This window comes from Takifugu rubripes, unplaced genomic scaffold (assembly GCF_901000725.2).
Source record: "Takifugu rubripes unplaced genomic scaffold, fTakRub1.2, whole genome shotgun sequence".
NCBI classification, from domain to species: domain Eukaryota; kingdom Metazoa; phylum Chordata; class Actinopteri; order Tetraodontiformes; family Tetraodontidae; genus Takifugu; species Takifugu rubripes.
In genome coordinates this window covers 4,803-29,037 of record NW_021821577.1, presented here as the reverse complement: position 1 = coordinate 29,037, position 24,235 = coordinate 4,803, and the positions used below count along the sequence as shown (strand labels likewise).

At 42.3% G+C, this 24,235-nt stretch overlaps 2 protein-coding genes, 3 long non-coding RNA genes and 2 other non-coding genes across 7 annotated transcripts; 4 read left to right on the top strand and 3 right to left on the bottom strand.

The window, feature by feature from the left end:
• Positions 1–241: 241 nt before the first annotated feature.
• On the top strand, positions 242–314 carry trnaa-agc (transfer RNA alanine (anticodon AGC)). Its single transcript has one exon. It is a non-coding gene; the product is annotated as a tRNA-Ala (tRNA).
• Positions 315–1,103: 789 nt separating this feature from the next.
• trnaa-agc (transfer RNA alanine (anticodon AGC)) lies at positions 1,104–1,176 on the top strand. The gene has a single exon. It is a non-coding gene; the product is annotated as a tRNA-Ala (tRNA).
• On the top strand, positions 1,156–3,423 carry LOC115248116 (uncharacterized). Its single transcript, XR_003887124.1, has 5 exons — positions 1,156–1,750; positions 2,002–2,070; positions 2,221–2,331; positions 2,807–2,967; positions 3,081–3,423. It is a non-coding gene; the product is annotated as an uncharacterized lncRNA (long non-coding RNA).
• A 2,025-nt stretch (positions 3,424–5,448) lies between these two features.
• LOC101067796 (ribonuclease inhibitor-like) lies at positions 5,449–9,919 on the bottom strand. Its single transcript, XM_029831756.1, has 9 exons — positions 9,901–9,919; positions 9,668–9,791; positions 8,310–8,483; positions 7,628–7,801; positions 6,917–7,090; positions 6,695–6,792; positions 6,369–6,525; positions 6,104–6,277; positions 5,449–6,007 (listed from the first exon to the last, which is right to left on the bottom strand). The coding sequence occupies exons 1-9, from the start codon at positions 9,917–9,919 to the stop codon at positions 5,851–5,853; spliced, it is 1,251 nt and encodes a 416-aa protein (XP_029687616.1). The 3' UTR covers positions 5,449–5,850.
• Positions 9,920–10,191: 272 nt separating this feature from the next.
• LOC115248115 (NACHT, LRR and PYD domains-containing protein 12-like) lies at positions 10,192–23,527 on the bottom strand (the record flags this gene model as incomplete). Its single annotated transcript, XM_029831755.1, has 8 exons — positions 23,509–23,527; positions 22,762–22,935; positions 22,540–22,637; positions 22,215–22,371; positions 21,951–22,124; positions 21,762–21,854; positions 11,368–11,448; positions 10,192–10,315 (listed from the first exon to the last, which is right to left on the bottom strand). Coding segments are annotated over exons 3-8 (648 nt in total), but the record flags the coding sequence as incomplete, so codon positions are not given.
• Positions 15,034–16,802, bottom strand: LOC115248117 (uncharacterized). Its single transcript, XR_003887125.1, has 4 exons — positions 15,790–16,802; positions 15,623–15,698; positions 15,255–15,536; positions 15,034–15,089 (listed from the first exon to the last, which is right to left on the bottom strand). It is a non-coding gene; the product is annotated as an uncharacterized lncRNA (long non-coding RNA).
• On the top strand, positions 18,045–19,176 carry LOC115248118 (uncharacterized). The gene is made up of 3 exons (XR_003887126.1): positions 18,045–18,101; positions 18,577–18,737; positions 18,851–19,176. It is a non-coding gene; the product is annotated as an uncharacterized lncRNA (long non-coding RNA).
• Positions 23,528–24,235: the final 708 nt, after the last annotated feature.

Here is a 24,235-nt window from a genome sequence, read left to right as displayed (position 1 = left end):
CTGGATGGCGCCCGCGGTTCGATCCCGGTTGGGAGAGGACCACGTAATCAACAGATTCGAGTAGAACAGAAGTAACCGCTGAGCTAAGCCAGTGCAGAGACCAGTAGCAGAAACAGAACTTATGTCGCTGACACGAAGCAGCGCATTGTGATTGGTCATCAGCGCAAACGGTGAACGCCTGTACGTGTCTACGTATATTCTACATTCATACATGTAGACAAAACAGGTCACGTGTATACAAGGGGGATTAGCTCAAATGGTAGAGCGCTCGCTTAGCATGCGAGAGGTAGCGGGATCGATGCCCGCATCCTCCAGCAAGTTGTGTTTTGTAGGATAGATGTAGATAAAAACAGGTCACGTGTTTTACCATTTGAGCTGATCCCCCTTGTACACACCTGACCTGTCTTATCTACATCTATCTTTCTATCTTACCATACCAGGCACTGATATTCAATTACAACGCTTCGTGTCAGCGAGGTCGACATAAGTTCTGTTTCTGCTAACTGCCCCCGCACTGGCTTGGCTCAGCGGTTACTTCACCTCAAATCAAATCTGTTTGATTACGTGGTCTCCTCCCAACCGGGATCGAACCGCGGGCGCCGTCCAGTGTTTTCCCTGCTTTTCTCTTTCTGGAAACGTGTCAAATTCAACAAACCGTTTAATCCGACTTTATCTGCCTGTTCACCGTAATAAAGTGTAGCTTCGAATCACCTCGGTGTCTTTTTAGAGTGGATTTCCTCTGTCTGCCTGGGTTCCCTCCGGGTACACGGGAGGGAGAAGATAATTGCAACAACAGCGAGGTGATTCGAACCTGCACTTTATTACGGTGAACATGCAGATAAAGTCGGATTAAATGGTTTGTTGTCTTTGACACGTTTCCAAAAAGGGAAAAGCAGGGAAAACACTGGATGGCGCCCGCGGTTCGATCCCGGTTGGGAGGTGACCACGTAATCAAACAGATTCGATTTGAGGTGAAGTAACCGCTGAGCTAAACCAGTGCAAAGACCAACAGCAGAAACAGAATTTATGTTGCTGACACGAAGCAGCGCGTTGTGATTGGTCATCAGCGCAAATGGTGAACGCCTGCACGTGTCTACGTACAAGGGGGATTAGCTCAAATGGTAGAGCGCTCGCTTAGCATGCGAGAGGTAGCGGGATCGATGCCCGCATCCTCCAGGAAGTTTTTGTTTTGTAGGTTGTCGGCAAGAGGACAGAAAGAAATTGACATTATGCACTGATTACAAATTTAAGCTTATGTAAGAGCCTGAACTAAAAAGATTCTTAGCATGCGAGAGGTAGAGGATCGCTGCCCGCATCCTCCAGTCTTTATTGCGGAAGTCTGTGTCTCCCCGAACCATTAAAGTGCGACACTATCTTCTTGACTTGTTATGACATCGGTCCAAGGCGGAGAGTTGGATAAACGTTCAACGTTAATACTGATAACTGCACCAATGTGACGTTGTCGTCATCTTCCTGCTTTTTGAGGAGGTTGCGTGAAAAAAATGATACGTATGAAGAAATATTTCACTGGTACACCGAGCCAGCCATAGCCAGATTTGTGTTCCGATCGAGTTAATTATTATTAGCAGCAGCGGGCTTGCTTCTCCTCTCACATTTACTGACCTCCAGACGGTTCAGAACGGGGAAATGACAACTCTACCCACCAGGGAGCAGCTTCCTTCATGACTGTGTGCAACTCGCCATGTGTTGACAGCTTCTTCTATCCCTACATGGCTGGAACCAGGGGCAGGTGGGCTGTCATCAGTTCCCTCATTGATCAACATACTAATCAATGATGGCTGTGCTGCTGCAGACACACTCAGTTTATTATAACATAACTGATTTCTGACATCATTCACACACACATACACACACACGTGCTGCTGAAGTTTAAATTTTAAAGTAGTTTTGTATCCATTAAAATAAAGAAGGCAAAGGTACCGGTACTCTGACGTGATTTTCAAATTCAGTAGTAACAGCAGATCCCCCGTGTCTCCACAGTCCCTTTATCAGCCTGGAAGTCCTTCCTACATACCCCCTTTTGGCAGCCCTGCTGCTTCTGCACACACAGTAAGTCACCAACGCTGATGGAATGAAACATTTGTCTGAGAAAATGTTGGAGTTTGATCGTAACTATGTGGTGATGTTGGTCCTAAGAGTGAAAGACTGTAGATGAACATTCAAAGGTGACCTGATCTGTTGCTGTTTCATCAATTTCAGTCCAAGGATGCTTCAGCCATGATGCTCCCTGGAGTTCTGGAGCAGAGACTCAGTTTCCTAACGCAGCTGGAAGCGAAAATAACTCATGTGTCTCTTTGGATGCATTTAAAGGTTTGAAGAGGATTTCAAATTTCATCATGCTCTCCTTCAGTCCTCGCTGCTCCTGCTCCTCCTGACAATCAAGAGCAGACTAAACTTTACGCTGATGTCTAATCACAACGCGCTGCTTCGAGTCAGCGACATAAATTCTGTTTCTGCTAATGGTCTCTGCACTGGCTTGGCTCAACGGTTACTTCACCTCAAATCAAATCTGTTTGATTACGTGGTCTCCTCCCAACCGGGATCGAACCGTGGGCGCCGTCCAGTGTTTTCCTGTTTTTCTCTTTCTGGAAACGTGTCAAAGTCACGAGTAAACTTGTTTGAACTGACTATAATCTCAGGATCTGCTGTACAGACCATAATAATCCATGCTCCTACTTGGGTCACATTGAGTCTGCAGGTCTTTGACCGCACTTATCTGCCTGGTGTCTGAAATGTGCTTGAATATTTGAGAATCATCATCACACACATTTGTCTATGTTTTCAGTAAAGAGCAAAAAATGGACCAAAGGATCCGAGAAGAAGCAGGTTTACATCAAGAAGCCTCTGAATGCATTCATGCTCTTCATGAAGGAGCGCAGGTCCACCATGAGTCCTGCCATCAGACTTCAGAGCAGCAGTGCTGCCAATGCTTTGTTGAGATCAATGGTGAGTGTTGTTGGTGTGACAGTCTGTTTAGTTGTTGATCCGTTCAGATGGAGAAACACCTTAAATGTCTGATTGATTAATATTCTGGACACTGCTTTGTCTTGTGTCCACAGTGGAAATCCTGACACAGAGAAGAGGGCATACATCAATGGCTCAAACCTTTTAGATCAGAACCCTCTTGAAAATATTGAAAGAGTCACATTGTGCTTAAATTACTTTTTTTTTTGTAGGCCAGACAGCAGAGAAGATGGTTTTTGAACACAAAACACACACACACACACACACACACACACACACACACACACACACACACTACATAACTTACTTACTCTGGTCATTTTCCAACACAAGTTGCTGGAATCGACCTCTACTTTTTGTAAAAGTAAAACTCTATATTTTGATTAAACATTGAGTTGTTGTTCAGTAATAGGAGTTTCCATCTAATCAGCTCTTTAGTAAAGAAAGAAATATACTTTCTATCAAACACCAAATTTATATTGTTACATGTCCAATTGTCTCTGTTTTTTATACCATTTTGATTTCTCTCTATATTATCACTTCCAAATTCACTTGTTTATTCTTTACCCTAAATTAATTCCCTCTCCTAACTGGTTAAAATTGATATTCCAACCTGAAAATGCTTTTTCTGTTTACTAAGGAGCAGGGGAAACAGGGAGACCATGGTCATTTAACAATTATAGCAATGACTGGTATCAGAAATAACATAGAGTCGTTTTATTAATACTAGGCTTCTGCACTGTTAAGTAGTCAGAGTCAGAGAGATTTGTAATCATAGATATACTTTAATAAAGAATAGATATTCCACTTCAGTAGACATACATGTATTAGTTAGGTGTGCATCATGGCTAAGTTAGGCGGTCGCGCCCTTAAATGTGGCATCTATATTTTCCTCACGCGGTGACGTTACAATAGTTGAAAGAACCCAACCTCATTTGTGTTAGTTGTCCGTTCATTCACAAAACAAAAAAAACAAACAAACAAAAAAGGAATTATTTACTTTTAGTCGCTTAATGTTTCTTCCAACCGTTATCAAGTCAAATCTCACGAGAGTGTGTTGCTGAGACACTGACAGATCTTGAACAAAGTTGTGTCCATCGAGCCATTTCTGGCCAGTCTGTCTTCTGGGTTTCACCCACAAACGAATGGGCAAATGGAGCATGTGAACCAGGAGATGGAGACAGCCCTGCGTTGCATGGTGACTGACAATCCCTTCTCCTGGTCGGAGCAGCTTCTGTGGGTTGAAAATGCCCAAAACTCCTTCATTTGCTCGGCCACTGGTTTTTCACCATTTCGGTGCTGTCATCAGTACCGACCCCCGCTATTTCCTGCCCTTGAAAAGGAGATCACTTGTCCTTCTGCTTTTACCTTCACTGTAGTCGCACATGGCACCAAGCGAGTTTATCCCTTCTTTGTGCTGCTGACCATTATTCTGTCGCCGCCATTCAACACCGACCCCCAGCTCCGGTCTACCAGGTTGTTTGGAAGGTCTGGCTCTCCACTAGGGATCTGCCCCTACGAGTGGAATCTAGGAAATTGGCTCCCGGATTCATTGGCCCTTTCTCCATCATGAAGATCATCAGCCCGGCAGCGGTAAGACTCCACCTCCCCAGATCCATGTACATTCACCCTATCCTTCATGTGTCTACTGTCAAGCCTGTTCAGGTATGTCCAATGTTTCCCCCCATGCCGCCCCCTCCCCCACCTCAGTTGATCGATGGAGATCCCGTGTATGTTTAGACATTAGGTTCAACCAGTCGCTCAGTTTTTAAGTAGTCTTTTCAGCAAATCTAACTTTTTAATCTTGAGTAATTTATGGGATCACTACTTTTTACTATTATAGAGTGGGACCTCTACTTACGAACGTCTCTACACGCGGAATTTTCAGGTTACGAAACGTCTCAACGGGAAAATATTTCCTCTTGAAATTTCAGGATATGAAAGGCAAAAATACGCTACCACTGCTACTCGCAGCTTGCGGAGTTTAGCGAATGCAAACATGCTTGTAGCTGCTCTGCCATTGGCTATCGCCTAGCATCGTCCTGTCATCCCATTGGCTAGGAGGGACGTCAATATGTACAGGTATGTGTGTATCCCAGCGTTGCCTTCCTTTAACTTTTATTTGTAAAGATTAGCCTGTAATAAAGTTCATTTTGTTCCTGGAGAAACCTTGCACTGAATTCCTACATTTATTGTGCAGTAATCTAATTGTAACTTGTATTTGTTACATGTTTTGATGCATTTTTATGATTTATAAAAAAAAATTATGTCCGAATTTTTGGGGGCTTGGAACGGATTAGGGCATTTACATGGAAAACATGTCTCTATATACGTAATTTTCAGGTTACGAAACAACTTCCGGAACCAATTAATTTCGTAAGTAGAGGTCCCACTGTATTATTATTTTAGAGTTTCAAAAACCCTACTTGAGTAAAATTATTAGGTACTACACCAACCTCTGCCTTCCCAATTCAAATTGAGCTTTATTTATAGCATTCAAAATGATCTGTAGGTAGTTTACAGAAACTCATGGCCTGACTCCCAACAAGCAACACTGACAAAAGAAAAACTCCCTTCAAGCAAGATGCAACTTTGAGCAGATTTATAGTATCATCAAGAGACATCAATTAAAAGAGTGATGGAGCTCCACCCTTCAGCTCTCGTCAGCCATCAGCTGCTTGATGTAGCTGAGATTGTTATGTCCCCAGGATGCTTCTGACCTCCTCTCTGTTTGCCGACGATGGTCTTGTAGTCAGCAGACTTGACTTGCCAACATTTTTCTGTCACAGCTTCAGTGATAAAGAGTCAAACAGGAATTTCTGTTTTGGTCCTGAATTGATCGAAATCAGGACTAAACGTTTGTCATCAAATACTTTCTCTTTGGAGAAGATGAGACAAATTTGCTCCTGATTCATGCAGGTTGTTCCACATAAGGTCCAGTTCTCTTAGATGGTAGGGGTTGGACTTCAGAGCTGAAGCCAGAGCATCACAGCTGCTCTGTGATAAGCTGCAGTCAGTCAAACTAAGAAACAAATCAATATAACGTGTTGGTTATTATCAAATATGTTCAGTACTTGTTAATTAATGAAAGACAGATTGTAGAGATTTAGGAACTGACCTGAGAGTCTCCAGTTTACAGTTTGGACTAGCCAGTCCAGAACTGAGCAGCTTTACTCCTGAATCCCTCAGCTCGTTCCAACTCAGATCCAGTTCTCTAAGACTGGAGGGGTTGGACTTTAAGACTGAGGCCAGCCAATCACAGCTGAACTCTGATAACCTGCAGTCAACCAAACTAAGAAAAGAAAAAATAAAACATGTTAGTTAAAAATCAGATGCGTTCAGTCTTTTTAAATTAATGAAAGACCAAGTGCAGCTGAACTAACCCGAGAGTCTCCAGTTTACAGAGTGGATTTTGGAGAAAATCACAGAGCACCTTCACTCCCAAATCCTGCAGAATGTTCAGACTCAGGTCCAGTTCTCTCAGATGGGAGGGGAAGGCAGAGGCAGCTGAGGAATAGTGGGCGATATGACGCTGCCCACCTAGAGTTTTGGATTTTTTCATATTAATAATGAAAGAAATGAACAATAACCACTTATTTCAATCAAACTGCATTTAGATATACGCAACCATGTGTCCCATATGGGGAAAAAACACTGAGAGTAACAAGCATTGATACAGGATTAAAGCATAAACCATATTAATACCTACCTAGAATAGTTTTCACCATCCACCTGCGCTGGATGTTGCACTTCAGAGCTTCGACCAGAGAATCACAGCTGACATTTGATAAGAAGCACTCATTCAATCTAAAATCAAGAACAAACAAAACATGTTAATTTTAACTGGATGCGTTCTGTTTTTGCTTTTTCTCTTTTACATAGAAACATGTTTGAGCTCATTCTGAAATTAATGAAAGACACGTGAACTGACCCGAGAATCTCCAGGTGACAGTTTGGACTCTCAAGTCCAGAACAGAGCAGCTTCACTCCTAAATCGTGAAGACTGTTCTCACTGAGGTTCAGTTCTCTCAGAAGGGAGGTGTTAGACTTCAAAACTGATGCCAGCGACTCACAGCTGACGCTCGTTAACCTGCAGTACCTCAAACTAGATAAAGGACAAATAAATCATGTTAATTATAATCAGGTGAGTTCAGCTTTTCTCTTTAATCACAAATCCCAACATAAGCTGTCTGGAAAAACTGTCCGGTAGTTTACAAAAAGGCCCTTCACAAGGCTAGAACAGCTTATTTTTCTTCTTTAATTGAGGAAAATAAGAACAACCCCAGGTTTCTTTTCAGCACTGTGGCCAAATTAACCAAGAGTCACAGTGGTTTAGATCCACGTATCCCTTCTTCCCTTAGTGGTGAAGACTTCATGGCCATCCCAACAACTGGACCATCACCAGATGTGCCGACTGTGGGAACATACAGGGTCTCCAACGAGCCCTTAAACTTCAATCAATCAATCTTTATTTATATAGCATTTGTTACAATCAAAATTGTTTTTTCAATTTTTTCTTTTTCTACATGTATGAAATAAAAATATATCAATCAATAAAGAAAGAAAACATAATAATTAAAATCTGATGTGTTAAGTCTTTGTAACTGAATATAAGACAGACTGTACGGACGCATGAACTGACCTAAGACTCTCCAGGTTACAGTTTGGACTCTCCAGTGCTGAACAGAGCAGCTTCACTCCTGAATCCATCAGGCTGTTGCCACTCAGGTCCAGTTCTCTCAGAAGGGAGCGGCTGGACTTCAGAGTTGGGGCCAGAGAACCACAGCTAATCTTTGATATATAGCAGTTTTTCAATCTAAATAATGATAAATGAAACACGTTTAGCATGCATGGTGGTTAGCGACGTCACTGCACAGCAAAAGGTTCTAGGTACAACCCCCCCTTGGGGGAATTTTCTGTTATGTGGTTTATGTTGATGCCGTGATGCCCCCCCCAGTATAAGATGAACTTTATCTTAAAGCTCTTGACCTAACTTGTTTGGCGTCTTATCCGCACAATCTCAAATGTGTGAATTCACAAGTTGTTGTTTTTTAAATCGTGATCAACATATTGAACCCAAATTTCACTGAACATAAAATACAAGTTGGAAAATTATTTTCTTTAACTGTAAATTACAATGTTAAAATGAGACCATTCTGCTGACATCAGACTGTTTCTCAGTCTGTTTTCTGAGCCACATGATTACAGGTGTTTCTTTTCTATTTGTTTAAAGAAAAATGAAAAGATCTTATTCCTGTTTGAGATCAGACAAGACCTGGGAACGTTTTAAATGAATAAAAGACTGCAGATATTTATGAACTTACCTAAGAGTCTCCAATTTACAGTTTGGACTCTCTAGTCCAGAACAGAGCAGCTTTACTCCTAAGTCTATCAGCTCATTCCAACTCAGGTCCAGAACTCTGAGTTGGGAGGTGTTGGACTTCAGAACCAAGGCCAGAGAACGACAGCTAAGCTCTGATAAACGGCAGTCATTCAGTCTAAAGAGACAAATGGTCATATAATCAGAGTTGTTGAAGAACTAACAAGAAAGGAGGGAAAACCAGCTCATAAAAGAGAAATGGGGGAAATTTCTGGAGAGCTCGACATGAGTGTCACACGCGCACAGGTGTAACAGGTGTAACACAGGTGTATCTACTGACCTGAGAGTCTCCAGTTTACAGAGTGGATTCAGGAGAAAATCAGAGAGCAGCCTCACTCCTGAATCCTGCAGTAAGTTCTGACTCAGGTCCAGAACTTTCAGATAGGATGGGTTGGACTTCAGAGCCGAGGCCAGAAAGTCACAACTGTTCACTGATATCCTGCAGCGACTCAAACTAAAGAAAGAATAAATGAAACCTGATCATGTTAAGAGGTTCAGTGAGACAAGTCTGGATTAAAATTAATTTCATTTATTATACTCCTTTCCTAAATCTTTAAAATTTAAAATGGTGTTATCAATATTAGTGACAATAACAACAACAATGATAACAATAACTAGCAAAAAAGCAGTCCAAGAGCTTCACTAGTAGCTCATCACCCTCCACATTGTGATTTACACCTGTAGTATACCGTATTATACCGTATCTACATCTACCTTTCTATGGAGCATAATTATTTGCAAAACAGGTGGATCCTAATAATTATTTATCATCAGTGAAGCAGCTTTGGTGCTAGGCTCTGTCTCAATGTATTCATTCCCTGTTAAAAATCTACTAAGACGTTAGATTGAATATTTAGAAGATCCCTGCTGGGGCTCATAAAAACAGAGGACGCTGTGGAGGTGGTGGGATTGAACTTCAAGACACAACAACGCAAAAAATCAGCACAAGCAACAAGACACAGAGCAGCAGCGGCAGCAATCAGGAATGGTCAGGTATACTGGGGGGTTTAAATACCCTCCCAATCTACAGAGGAGAGCATGTGACTGATCAGCTGATCAGGATTTTACAGCCTTGAGGCATCTTCAGGAACTAGTTCTGCAGGCTTTGTATCACATGTCTGCAGTGTCTTCTTTGCTCAGCTACATAGAAACATGCTTGAAATCACCCTGAATTGTTCATTTAATAATTTTGTTTGAAGTCAATTTTTTTCTATTTGTTTCAAAAAGGAAAATAACCGATTTTATGTGAGCTCAGATAAAAACAACGAAGTCTGTTATAGTTGTAAATTGACATGAACTGACCTGAGAGTCTCCAGTTTACAGAGTGGATTCAGGAGAAAAGAACGGAGCCTCTTCACTCCTGAATTCTGCAGAAAATTCTGACCCAGGTCCAGAACTCTTAGATTGGAGGGGTTGGAATTCAGAGCTTTGGCCAGAGAACTACAGCTTAGCTTTGATAATCTGCAGTGCCTCAAACTGAATAAGAACAAAATGCCAGATGTGAGGGATAATCAGCTGTGTTCAGCTTTACTTACCGTAGTTAAATAGAAACATGCTTGAAATCATCCACAAATTTATAAAACAAACAATTCAGTATGATTTAAAGCATGTTTCTATTTAGCTATGTAAAGCTGAACTCATCTGATTATACCTCACATCTGGAAAAATTTAAAAAAAATAAAATAAAATCATTAAAATGACTGATTTTGTTTTTTTCCCCCTCAGATTATTAAAACGAAAAAAATCTGTTTTACTTGTAAATTGACACGAATTTACCTGAGAGTCTCCAGTTTACAGAGTGGATTTTGAAGAAAATGACTGAGCTGCTTCACTCCTGAATCCTGCAGGATGTTCTCACTCAGGTCCAGAAATCTCAGATGGTAAGGGTTGGACGACAGAACTGAATCCAGAGAATCACAGCTGACCTTTGATAAGCAGCAGCGATTCAAACTAAAAATGATGGTAAATTATAAGATGTGTTCAGCATTGCTCAGTAACATATAAACAAGGCATCTTGAAGCATCAATTTCATAAATGTCTGAAATTCATCTTAAAAGTGAACTTTGAAGGCTCTGAAGTTCTGACTGGTAACATGTATTTATATTCTGTACAGATTTACTGAATACTGCTGTAAGTGGTCATTGGTGGTCATCCTGACCCTGACCATTGGTGGACCCTCCTGACCATCAGGTATTCTTGGGTGTGGGATTGTGAAAAACAGGTGGCCAATCCTGTTACTCTACAAACGTTTTTGTGCATTTCCATTGTGGAAAAAGTACCTGGTACCTGTCATCTGGTGCTACTTATTTGGTACAGGCCTCCTCAGGGTTCCAAAAAAACACAGCCCTGTTCTATGATACCAATGCCCTGATTGGCCAGTCTATTGAAGCCACTAGCAACTCATGAGAGAAACGGGTTTCAGAAAACTATAACCTCTCATTTTGACAAACCTGCAACACAGATGGTGTGTATTTCCATATTTTAGAATTTGATTGATTGTGAAATGAAGTATTTGATTTTATTTAGAATTCAGGGTGGCGAGGCAATGACTAGGCTTTTTAGTTTCCACCATGGTTCGTCGTCAGTCGCCAATTATCCCATTCAGCTTTGGATTTATGCAGATGAGAGTGGCTGAAACGATTCAGCACTTCGGGGGGCGTTCCTCACAGCTTTCAACGTGGGCAACAATCACAGAACCTGATGACCCGAAGGGTTCGCACCTCTTTTGATTATACAAATGGCCACCAACAAGCGCTAACAAAAGTATTCAGTAAACCATTAGAACTGAGGCCTGTTGGATGGATGGAAAATTTTAAAAAAAATTGACCAATTTTAAGCTAATGAGAACATTTCTTTGATCTTGATGAAAACTTTTCATGGACATTTTTTTATTTATTCTGTTTAAAACTAAAAGAAATGATCTGAGTCTGAGTTCAGATGAAAATCAGAAACTTATTGGGGTAAATGAATGAAAGACCGACTGTAGAGATTACTGAACTGACCTGATATTCTCCAGTTTACAGAGTGGATCCTTTAGAAAATCCCAGAGCACCTTCACTCCTGAATCCTGATTATTCCTCTCACTCATGTCCAATTGTCTCAGATGGCAGGGGATAAACTGTTGGTGAGACTAAAAAGAAAGATGATAAGACTGCATTTAACATCTATATTCTTTTAATGGTGAGAAGTGTACTGGTTCTATCCCAGCTGCAAAGGGCCAAAAGCAGGATACACCCTGAATGAGTCACCAGCTGATTATAGGGCCCTCTGTGAGAATGTATCCAGGGTGAACAGGGTGGCAAACTCACCTACTAACAGAACATTATATATGTATATTTATATATTTATGAAAATATGATTGCAGCTTAATTTTTTTCAAAAGCATATCCCATTGTATGTGTGTGTGTGATCTGATCTGTGTGTGCATTTAAAAAAATCCTTAAAGCTCTATTCAGATTTGCACGTGATGCCAACCCTGCAAATATGTTCAAAAACCTGTGCATCTGTACACATTTGCAGGTCTATGTACAATTTCACATTTGTGCAAACAGGCCTGTAAATAAATACATAGATCTGTCTCAGTCATCATCTGTTAAAACTCAGCAGGGAGCTCTCAGTTGGCTGCCTTTGTATGGTTGATTTTTGGTGAACTGCTGCTGTGAGTGATTCCTGCTGCACTAGCAATGCAGAGTTCTGGGGGCCCGCTGGTTTTCACAACAGCACTACCTTGAGAGTCAGAACACAACCTGCCTGCTTTGCAGACATATGATTGACCCGGAACATTGTTGCCAACTCCTCAATGAGGAAAGCTGCTATTGGTTGTCAAAAATGTCTATAGAATTCACTAAATAATGTTATCAATCAACTTATAGCTTGAGTTTCTTTTTATCAGACATGTAAAGTATAATACAGATGCCTTCACATTCCGACTGTAGCTTCAGCCTTCCTCAGAGCCATTATCTGCTCAACGGGGCATGTTTGACAATCAAAACTTTGAATGAAGATTCTTTCTAAACCTTTTACTCCATTTTGAAGCTTAATGTCAGTGACAGATGGAAAAAAAATTACCATTACAATTAAACTTGACATCAGAAATTGTGACTGCAGAGGTCCAGAGAATCAAGTGTCTATTGTTTACAGTATCTTACCTTGTCTTCCATATTACTTTCTATAGTCTGCAGTTGCGATACAGGCTTTCTCCTTATGTAACAGTGGATGGCTTGTAGTATGTTGCTTTGAATCAAGGTTTTTCGATCCTTTGATGATTTAAGATAAATGCTAAAGTATCATTGCTGGTATGATCTTTAAACTTATTTGATCTTGTTTTGTGATCTTATCTTTTCCACTCTGAAAGGGTGGGGTCATCAGCGATTTTCCCCATGTGCCTGTGTCTCTGCTGACTACACCAGGACAGCTGCGGTGGGCTGCTTTAGTTTGGTCGGCTATGCATCGTCAAAACGCAAGGAGCTTGAGGCAGCACCTGTGGAGAGCTGGAGAGAGATGGGGGAGGACAGGTAGAGGAGAGAATAGTAGAAGATAGAGATACATTATATTAATTAAAATAAGAAAAGGCTACATTTGTTGCTATTTGCTTTTGACAAAAAATCAAAGTCCATAATGAATTGAAAAGGTGCTAGATACTGTGTTAGTTAACAAGTTGGCAATGCTGAAAGAATTGTGATTCAGGGTTTAAGGGTTTATTTAAGGGTTTATTAACTCTTCACACAATGCATATATGGCATTACATAATGCACTCATGTCGTTAAACTTCAGCATGAGCTGTAAGCGCTTGGATAGTGATTAAATAAGGAGTATATCAAGCTAGTACACTAAGTAAAAGCACCCGTACATGCTTACATGGATCAGGGCGGTGTTGATTACAGCTAACTTCATTAATGCCCATAGGGCTATTGCTATTGCCCGGTTAAGGCTACGACTTAGCCAACTTTAAATTGTAAAGACTGGGGAGGGTGGGGAGTTACTTTTATGGAGATGGTGGTGGATTTCAGTAAAAGTAAGTCCCCACCCTCCCCAGTCGGCATTAGTGGGAAAGATGTGGAAAGTTCCTGGGTGTCCAGTTGGACAATAAATTGGAGTGGTCCACAAACACTGATGCTGTTTACAAGAAGGCCATGAGCAGACTCTATTTCCTCAGGAGACTCAGGTCCTTCAGTGTTTGCAGCAGGATGCTCCACATGTTTTATCAGTCTGTCATGGCGAGTACCATCTTCTTTGCTGTGGTTTGCTGGGGTGCAGGCATTAAAGCAAAGGATGCCAATAGACTTAACAAACTCATTAAAAAGGCAGGGTCTGTTGTTGGCTGTAATCTTGCGAACTTGGACGAGGTGGTGAGGGACAAGATGGTGTTAAGTGCGGACAATCATGGACAATCCCTCCCACCCCCTCCATAACACAGTGGACAAACTGAGAAGCAGCTTCAGCAACAGACTCCTGCAGCCTTGCTGCTCTAAGGAACGGTACAGGAAGTCGTTCCTGCCGTCTGCCATTAGACTGTTTAATTCATCCTTCTGTCAGAGCTGTGCTCTCTGGACTGGATTTATGCATCAGCTCAGGTGCCCTCCAAACCCATTCAATTACAATTGCTTAATGTTTATGTTCTTATCTTATTTCTATATTCATGTAAATATGCTTATAATTTATTCTTGTTTCTATCTCTATGCCTATATTGTAATCTTTGTATTTTATTTTTATTCTATTTCTATACTTTGTAAATACACCTGCTGCTATATATGTCTATATACTATAGTTATAATCCTTCATGTCTATGCTGCTATTACAATTCAATTTCCCTTCGGAGATGAATAAAGTAAATCTTGAATCTTCTTGAATCTCTTCAATGGCCAGTGCATTTAGCCTTCTTCGGTCGTGGTATTTCTGTTTTTCCTTTTCAATGTCGAGAAGCACCTCTCAGCTCCCCCTGTGGTCCCCTGGGTGTGATTATGTTAATCTTTAAAAGTAACAGTTTATGAAAAGATATTCTATTGATGGTTCTCAATGAACAGCTGGAATAGGTCCACAGCTGTCTTGGCATTGTGTGACTTTGACACGTATTGTGATGAATCACTCAGATTGGATGAAGAATAACACAAAATGCATTGATTCATTGAGGAACCATTTAGAGACCAGCAATAACTCACATGGACCGAGATCAAATCAATCTTTATTTATATAGCGTCTTATACAATCAAAATTGTTTCAAGGCGCTTTCCAGAATCCCGGGGCCTAACCCCCAACAGTGGCAAGGAAAAACTCCCCTTTAACAGGAAGAAACCCTGAGCAGGACCAGGCTCATGTAGGGGGACCCTCCTGCTGATGGGGGGGCTGGGTAAAGAGAGGAGAGGAGAGGCACATGTGGCGGAGGGAGAGGTGTAACGGTTGACGACAACACCACCTGGGGAATTTCACCCCAGGAATTAACCAGTCAACAGGCACACGCAGATAAGTTTCTATTCCAGAGGCAGAGACGGGATTGAGGGTTATGTGCTACAATCTTATTCAATCCAATACTCAACAAAAAATAACTCTGCTGTACAAAAATTAAATTAACAAAAGGGTTGGACAGGGCTGGGGCCCCACCGGCAGGTAAAACTCAATTAGAGGAGATAAACTAAAAACACCCGTGCTACTGCAAGCAAAACCACACACGAGGGGTGATGAAAACGCCCTCCACCAGGGGTTGGGTCCTCGCCGTGGCCCGCAGCACCTGTCCACAAAGAAAAGGAACAATTTAATTTCCAATTAGACGCGGCGAGCACACACGCACCTCACACAGGCAAATAAATTGTGAGCAAAAAGTACATCAAACAAGAAACAAAAAGAAACAAAACCTAAAAAGAGTAAATATCAGTTGATGATACAATTTACACACACTGTTAAGAGTCTAAAATGAAGGCAATAGCTCCGTGGTTGCCTCGGCGGCACCACAACGTCTCCGTTTCTCCGAGCAAAGGGAAGCGAGGGGAGAGAGCGAGAGAGAGAGAGAGAGAGAGCGAGAGCGAACAGGAGAGATTCCCGAACTAAAGGACTGGGCCAAAGCAGCAGTGGGTCCAGTAAGTGAGGTCGTCTGTGCCGACTGTATTTGGTGGCGCCAGCACTCCGTGAGTGGTTCCCGCTGGGGCAACGCGACCCACTGACACCAGCCGGCAGCCAACTGCAGCGAGAACAGCCCCATTACCATTTATCTAGCAACTGCATAAGTGGGGGAGTCAGTGACGCGCATTGCTGCGCCTTACCTACCTAGTACAAACTAGCGCACGCGCCCTTACGGCAAAGCGCCCTAGACAGAAGGATGGCGGGAGGAAGCACCGACCTTCTGCAACAAGTAGCAAGGACACGTTCAAGCACTGTTGCACTTTAAGTCGTGACCACCAGAGGAAATATGCATTAGCATGCCGTGCTTTTACCTTGGCGCTGCCAGACAGCATGCTCGTTCTGTGAAACAGTTTCAGTTGGTCGAACTGCCCAGATAAGCTGCAACCCCGCCGTACTGTCGAAGGGGGAAAACAACTAAAGCCAGCTGGAGGCAGTGCCTTATATAAACCTTTTCTCCCCGCCCACCAATTAAGGCATTACCTCCATATGGCACCTGTGCAGACGGCAGGCCACGCCCTGCCACATCCACCCCTACCTTTTGGATCGTTGACCCGACGAGAGACAGGGCCAAGTTAGCACCAAGGTCTAAACACTGCCATTAGGGAATTGGATGCAGAGTCTGGCGGCCGATTAGAAACTTCCTCCTGAGAATTAACTGACCACGGAAGGTGATGCCTGTTTGAGTGACTGCCAGCAGTTGAACGAGCAGTCCGACGCAGGGATTGTTGACTACTGCAAGGCTGGTCAGCTGGGGGCACTGTTGGTGATGGATCGCTGCTACTTACGGGTGCAGTCAGACTGCACGCACCCTGGGGTGCTGTTGCAGCCGGGGCAGAGGACGCCTGAGGGGTCCCAAATGGCAATGGATGGCACCGGGGCCTTGGAAACCAGAAGCCAGAGATCGCTGTTGGAAGAGTCGTCCCCAGAGGCCACCAGTGGAGACAAAGATGGAGAAGTTGGTGAGGAGAGGGCCACAACTTCGGGCTGAACGACCGCCTTTAGCATGTCTCTATGGACATTCCGAGTTCCACCCAGGTCACCCACAGGCGCCACAGTATAGACCACACCGTCGCCAGTAGGGGCCCTCACAACCTGGTGGACAACAGAGCTCCAGAGGTCTTGGATCTTATGGCGGCCTCTAACACCATGGTCCCTCAGGTACACCAACTGTCCCACTGGCAGAGGTGCATCTCGGACGAACAGATCGTGTCTCTCCTTGCGCTTGCTCGCTGCCATCACTAGTTTCTCGCGAGCACCCTCGAATGCCACATGAAGCCTGGCTCGGTGTTCTACCACCCAGTCCTGCACCTCACCGGGAATCGGGTCCGGCACACGACATAGGAGAAAGTCAATGGGAAGAAGGGGCTCCTGCCCAAACATCAAGTAAAACGATGCCTTACCAGTGCTCTGATGAGCAAACGGTAGAGCGCTCGCTTAGCATGCGAGAGGTAGCGGGATCGATGCCCGCATCCTCCAGGAAGTTTTTGTTTTGTAGGTTGTCGGCAAGAGGACAGAAAGAAATTGACATTATGCACTGATTATAAATTTAAGCTTATGTAAGAGCCTGAACTAAAAAGATTCTTAGCATGCGAGAGGTAGAGGATCGCTGCCCGCATCCTCCAGTCTTTATTGCGGAAGTCTGTGTCTCCCCGAACCATTAAAGTGCGACACTATCTTCTTGACTTGTTATGACATCGGTCCAAGGCGGAGAGTTGGATAAACGTTCAACGTTAATACTGATAACTGCACCAATGTGACGTTGTCGTCATCTTCCTGCTTTTTGAGGAGGTTGCGTGATAAAAATGATACGTATGAAGAAATATTTCACTGGTACACCGAGCCAGCCATAGCCAGATTTGTGTTCCGATCGAGTTAATTATTATTAGCAGCAGCGGGCTTGCTTCTCCTCTCACATTTACTGACCTCCAGACGGTTCAGAACGGGGAAATGACAACTCTACCCACCAGGGAGCAGCTTCCTTCATGACTGTGTGCAACTCGCCATGTGTTGACAGCTTCTTCTATCCCTACATGGCTGGAACCAGGGGCAGGTGGGCTGTCATCAGTTCCCTCATTGATCAACATACTAATCAATGATGGCTGTGCTGCTGCAGACACACTCAGTTTATTGTAACATCACTGATTTCTGACATCATTCACACACACACACGTGCTGCTGAAGTTTAAATTTTAAAGTAGTTTTGTATCCATTAAAATAAAGAAGGCAATGGTACCGGTACTCTGACGTGATTTTCAAATTCAGTAGTAACAGCAGATCCCCCGTGTCTCCACAGTCCCTTTATCAGCCTGGAAGTCCTTCCTACATACCCCCTTTTGGCGGCCCTGCTGCTTCTGCACACACAGAAAGTCACCAACGCTGATGGAATGAAACATTTGTCTGAGAAAATTTTGGAGTTTGATCATAACTATGTGGTGATGTTGGTCCTAAGAGTGAAAGACTGTAGATGAACATTCAAAGGTGACCTGATGTGTTGCTGTTTCATCAATTTCAGTCCAAGGATGCTTCAGCCATGATGCTCCCTGGAGTTCTGGAGCAGAGACTCTGTTTCCTAACGCAGCTGGAAGCGAAAATAACTCATGTGTCTCTTTGGATGCATTTAAAGGTTTGAAGAGGATTTCAAATTTCATCATGCTCTCCTTCAGTCCTCGCTGCTCCTGCTCCTCCTGACAATCAAGAGCAGACTAAACGTTACGCTGATGTCTAATCACAACGCGCTGCTTTGTGTCAGCGACATAAGTTCTGTTTCTGCTAATGGTCTCTGCACTGGCTTAGCTCAGCGGTTACTTCACCTCAAATCAAATCTTTTTGATTACGTGGTCTCCTCCCAACCGGGATCGAACCGCGGGCGCCGTCCAGTGTTTTCCTGTTTTTCTCTTTCTGGAAACGTGTCAAAGTCACGAGTAAACTTGTTTGAACTGACTACAATCTCAGGATCTGCTGTACAGACCATAATAATCCATGCTCCTACTTGGGTCACATTGAGTCTGCAGGTCTTTGACCGCACTTATCTGCCTGTTGTCTGAAATGTGCTTGAATATTTGAGAATCATCATCACACACATTTGTCTATGTTTTCAGTAAAGAGCAAAAAATGGACCAAAGGATCCGAGAAGAAGCAGGTTTACATCAAGAAGCCTCTGAATGCATTCATGCTCTTCATGAAGGAGCGCAGGTCCACCATGAGTCCTGCCATCAGACTTCAGAGCAGCAGTGCTGCCAATGCTTTGTTGAGATCAATGGTGAGTGTTGTTGGTGTGACAGTCTGTTTAGTTGTTGATCCGTTCAGATGGAGAAACACCTTAAATGTCTGATTGATTAATATTCTGGACACTGCTTTGTCTTGTGTCCACAGTGGAAATCCTGACACAGAGAAGAGGGCATACATCAATGGCTCAAACCTTTTAGATCAGAACCCTCTTGAAAATATTGAAAGAGTCACATTGTGCTTAAATTACTTTTTTTTTGTAGGCCAGACAGCAGAGAAGATGGTTTTTGAACACAAAACACACACACACACACACACACACACACACACTACATAACTTACTTACTCTGGTCATTTTCCAACACAAGTTGCTGGAATCGACCTCTACTTTTTGTAAAAGTAAAACTCTATATTTTGATTAAACATTGAGTTGTTGTTCAGTAATAGGAGTTTCCATCTAATCAGCTCTTTAGTAAAGAAAGAAATATACTTTCTATCAAACACCAAATTTATATTGTTACATGTCCAATTGTCTCTGTTCATTTTTTATACCATTTTGATTTCTCTCTATATTATCACTTCCAAATTCACTTGTTTATTCTTTACCCTAAATTAATTCCCTCTCCTAACTGGTTAAAATTGATATTCCAACCTGAAAATGCTTTTTCTGTTTACTAAGGAGCAGGGGAAACAGGGAGACCATGGTCATTTAACAATTATAGCAATGACTGGTATCAGAAATAACATAGAGTCGTTTTATTAATACTAGGCTACTGCACTGTTAAGTAGTCAGAGTCAGAGAGATTTGTAATCATAGATATACTTTAATAAAGAATAGATATTCCACTTCAGTAGACATACATGTATTAGTTAGGTGTGCATCATGGCTAAGTTAGGCGGTCGCGCCCTTAAATGTGGCATCTATATTTTCCTCACGCGGTGACGTTACAGTAGTTGAAAGAACCCAACCTCATTTGTGTTAGTTGTCCGTTCATTCACAAAACAAAAAAAACAAACAAACAAAAAAGGAATTATTTACTTTTAGTCGCTTAATGTTTCTTCCAACCGTTATCAAGTCAAATCTCACGAGAGTGTGTTGCTGAGACACTGACAGATCTTGAACAAAGTTGTGTCCATCGAGCCATTTCTGGCCAGTCTGTCTTCTGGGTTTCACCCACAAACGAATGGGCAAATGGAGCGTGTGAACCAGGAGATGGAGACAGCCCTGCGTTGCATGGTGACTGACAGTCCCTTCTCCTGGTCGGAGCAGCTTCTGTGGGTTGAAAATGCCCAAAACTCCTTCATCTGCTCTGCCACTGGTTTTTCACCATTTCAGTGCTGTCATCAGTACCAACCCCCGCTATTTCCTGCCCTTGAAAAGGAGATCACTTGTCCTTCTGCTTTTAGCTTCACTGTAGTCGCACATGGCACCAAGTGAGTTTATCCCTTCTTTGTGCTGCTGACCATTATTCTGTCGCCGCCATTCAACACCGACCCCCAGCTCCGGTCTACCAGGTTGTTTAGAAGGTCTGGCTCTCCACTAGGGATCTGCCCCTACGAGTAGAATCTAGGAAATTGGCTTCCGGATTCATTGGCCCTTTCTCCATCATGAAGATCATCAGCCCGGCAGCGGTAAGACTCCAGCTCCCCAGATCCATGTACATTCACCCTATCTTTCATGTGTCTACTGTCAAGCCTGTTCAGGTATGTCCAATGTTTCCCCCCATGCCGCCCCCTCCACCACCTCAGTTGATCGATGGAGATCCCGTGTATGTTTAGACATTAGGTTCAACCAGTCGCTCAGTTTTTAAGTAGTCTTTTCAGCAAATCTAACTTTTTAATCTTGAGTAATTTATGGGATCACTACTTTTTACTATTATACAGTGGGAACTCTACTTACGAACGTCTCTTCATGCGGAATTTTCAGGTTACGAAACGTCTCAACGGGAAAATATTTCCTCTTGTTACGAAAGAAATTTCAGGATATGAAAGGCAAAAATACGCTACCACTGCTACTCGCAGCTCGCGGAGTTTAGCGAATGCAAACATGCTTGTAGCTGCTCTGCCATTGGCTATCGCCTAGCATCGTCCTGTCATCCCATTGGCTAGGAGGGACGTCAATATGTACAGGTATGTGTGTATCCCAGCGTCGCCTTCCTTTAACTTTTATTTATTGTGGGTGTTCGTATGTTTGTCCATTAGATGGTTGTGTTACCACAAGTGTTAACTTCATTGCTAGTAATGACGGCTAATGTAAGATTAGCCTGTAATAAAGTTCATTTTGTTCCTGGAGAAACCTTGCACTGAATTCCTACATTTATTGTGCAGTAATCTAATTGTAACTTGTATTTGTTACATGTTTTGATGCATTTTTATGATTTATAAAAAAAAATTATGTCCGAATTTTTGGGGGCTTGGAACGGATTAGGGCATTTACATGGAAAACATGTCTCTATATACGTAATTTTCAGGTTACGAAACAACTTCCGGAACCAATTAATTTCGTAAGTAGAGGTCCCACTGTATTATTATTTTAGAGTTTCAAAAAACCCTACTTGAGTAAAATTATTAGGTACTACACCAACCTCTGCCTTCCCAATTCAAATTGAGCTTTATTTATAGCATTCAAAATGATCTGTAGGTAGTTTACAGAAACTCATGGCCTGACTCCCAACAAGCAACACTGACAAAAGAAAAACTCCCTTCAAGCAAGATGCAACTTTGAGCAGATTTATAGTATCATCAAGAGACATCAATTAAAAGAGTGATGGAGCTCCACCCTTCAGCTCTCGTCAGCCATCAGCTGCTTGATGTAGCTGAGATTGTTATGTCCCCAGGATGCTTCTGACCTCCTCTCTGTTTGCCGACGATGGTCTTGTAGTCAGCAGACTTGACTTGCCAACATGTTTCTGTCACAGCTTCAGTGATAAAGAGTCAAACAGGAATTTCTGTTTTGGTCCTGAATTGATCGAAATCAGGACTAAACGTTTGTCATCAAATACTTTCTCTTTGGAGAAGATGAGACAAATTTGCTCCTGATTCATGCAGGTTGTTCCACATCAGGTCCAGTTCTCTTAGATGGTAGGGGTTGGACTTCAGAGCTGAAGCCAGAGCATCACAGCTGCTCTGTGATAAGCTGCAGTCAGTCAAACTAAGAAACGAATCAATATAACGTGTTGGTTATTATCAAATATGTTCAGTACTTGTTAATTAATGAAAGACAGATTGTAGAGATTTAGGAACTGACCTGAGAGTCTCCAGTTTACAGTTTGGACTAGCCAGTCCAGAACTGAGCAGCTTTACTCCTGAATCCCTCAGCTCGTTCCAACTCAGATCCAGTTCTCTAAGACTGGAGGGGTTGGACTTTAAGACTGAGGCCAGCCAATCACAGCTGAACTCTGATAACCTGCAGTCAACCAAACTAAGAAAAGAAAAAAGAAAACATGTTAGTTAAAATCAGATGAGTTCAGTCTTTTTAAATGAATGAAAGACCAAGTGCAGCTGAACTAACCCGAGAGTCTCCAGTTTACAGAGTGGATTTTGGAGAAAATCACAGAGCACCTTCACTCCCAAATCCTGCAGAATGTTCAGACTCAGGTCCAGTTCTCTCAGATGGGAGGGGAAGGCAGAGGCAGCTGAGGAATAGTGGGCGATATGACGCTGCCCACCTAGAGTTTTGGATTTTTTCATATTAATAATGGAAGAAATGAACAATAACCACTTATTTCAATCAAACTGCATTTAGATATACGCAACCATGTGTCCCATATGGGAAAAAAACACAGAGTAACAACCATTGATACAGGATTAAAGCATAAACCATATTTAATACCTACCTAGAATAGTTTTCACCATCCACCTGCGCTGGATGTTGCACTTCAGAGCTTCGACCAGAGAATCACAGCTGACATTTGATAAGAAGCACTCATTCAATCTAAAATCAAGAACAAACGAAACATGTTAATTATAACTGGATGCGTTCTGTTTTTGCTTTTTCTCTTTTACATAGAAACATGTTTGAGCTCATTCTGAAATTAATGAAAGACACGTGAACTGACCCGAGAATCTCCAGGTGACAGTTTGGACTCTCAAGTCCAGAACAGAGCAGCTTCACTCCTGAATCGTGAAGACTGTTCTCACTGAGGTTCAGTTCTCTCAGAAGGGAGGTGTTAGACTTCAAAACTGATGCCAGCGACTCACAGCTGACGCTCGTTAACCTGCAGTACCTCAAACTAGATAAAAGACAAATAAATCATTTTAATTATAATCAGGTGAGTTCAGCTTTTCTCTTTAATCACAAATCCCAACATAAGCTGTCTGGAAAAACTGTCCGGTAGTTTACAAAAAGGCCCTTCACAAGGCTAGAACAGCTTATTTTTCTTCTTTAATTGAGGAAAATAAGAACAACCCCAGGTTTCTTTTCAGCACTGTGGCCAAATTAACCAAGAGTCACAGTGTTTTAGATCCACGTATCCCTTCTTCCCTTAGTGGTGAAGACTTCATGAGCTTCTTCACTGATAAAGCTCTAGCTATCAGAGAAAAAGCTAACCAGGCCATCCCAACAACTGGACCATCACCAGATGTGCTGACTGTGGAAACATACAGGGTCTCCAACGAGCCCTTAAACTTCAATCAATCAATCTTTATTTATATAGTGTTTGTTACAATCAAAATTGTTTTTTCTATTTTTTCTTTTTCTACAAAATATATCAATCAATAAAGAAAGAAAACATAATAATTAAAATCTGATGTGTTAAGTCTTTGTAACTGAATATAAGACAGACTGTACGGACGCATGAACTGACCTAAGACTCTCCAGGTTACAGTTTGGACTCTCTAGTGCTGAACAGAGCAGCTTCACTCCTGAATCCATCAGGCTGTTGCCACTCAGGTCCAGTTCTCTCAGAAGGGAGCGGCTGGACTTCAGAGTTGGGGCCAGAGAACCACAGCTAATCTTTGATATATAGCAGTTTTTCAATCTAAATAATGATAAATGAAACACGTTTAGCATGCATGGTGGTTAGCGACGTCACTGCACAGCAAAAGGTTCTAGGTACAACCCCCCCTTGGGGAAATTTTCTGTTATGTGGTTTATGTTGATGCCGTGATCCCCCCCCCCCAGTATAAGATGAACTTTATCTTAAAGCTCTTGACCTAACTTGTTTGGCGTCTTATCAGCACAATCTCAAATGTGTGAATTCACAAGTTGTTGTTTTTTAAGTCGTGATCAACATGTTGAACCCAAATTTCACTGAACATAAAATACAAGTTGGAAAATTATTTTTTTTAACTGTAAATTACAATGTTAAAATGAGACCATTCTGCTGACATCAGACTGTTTCTCAGTCTGTTTTCTGAGCCACATGATTACAGGTGTTTCTTTTCTATTTGTTTAAAGAACAATGAAAAGATCTTATTCCTGTTTGAGATCAGACAAGACCTGGGAACGTTTTAAATGAATAAAAGACTGCAGATATTTATGAACTTACCTAAGAGTCTCCAATTTACAGTTTGGACTCTCTAGTCCAGAAC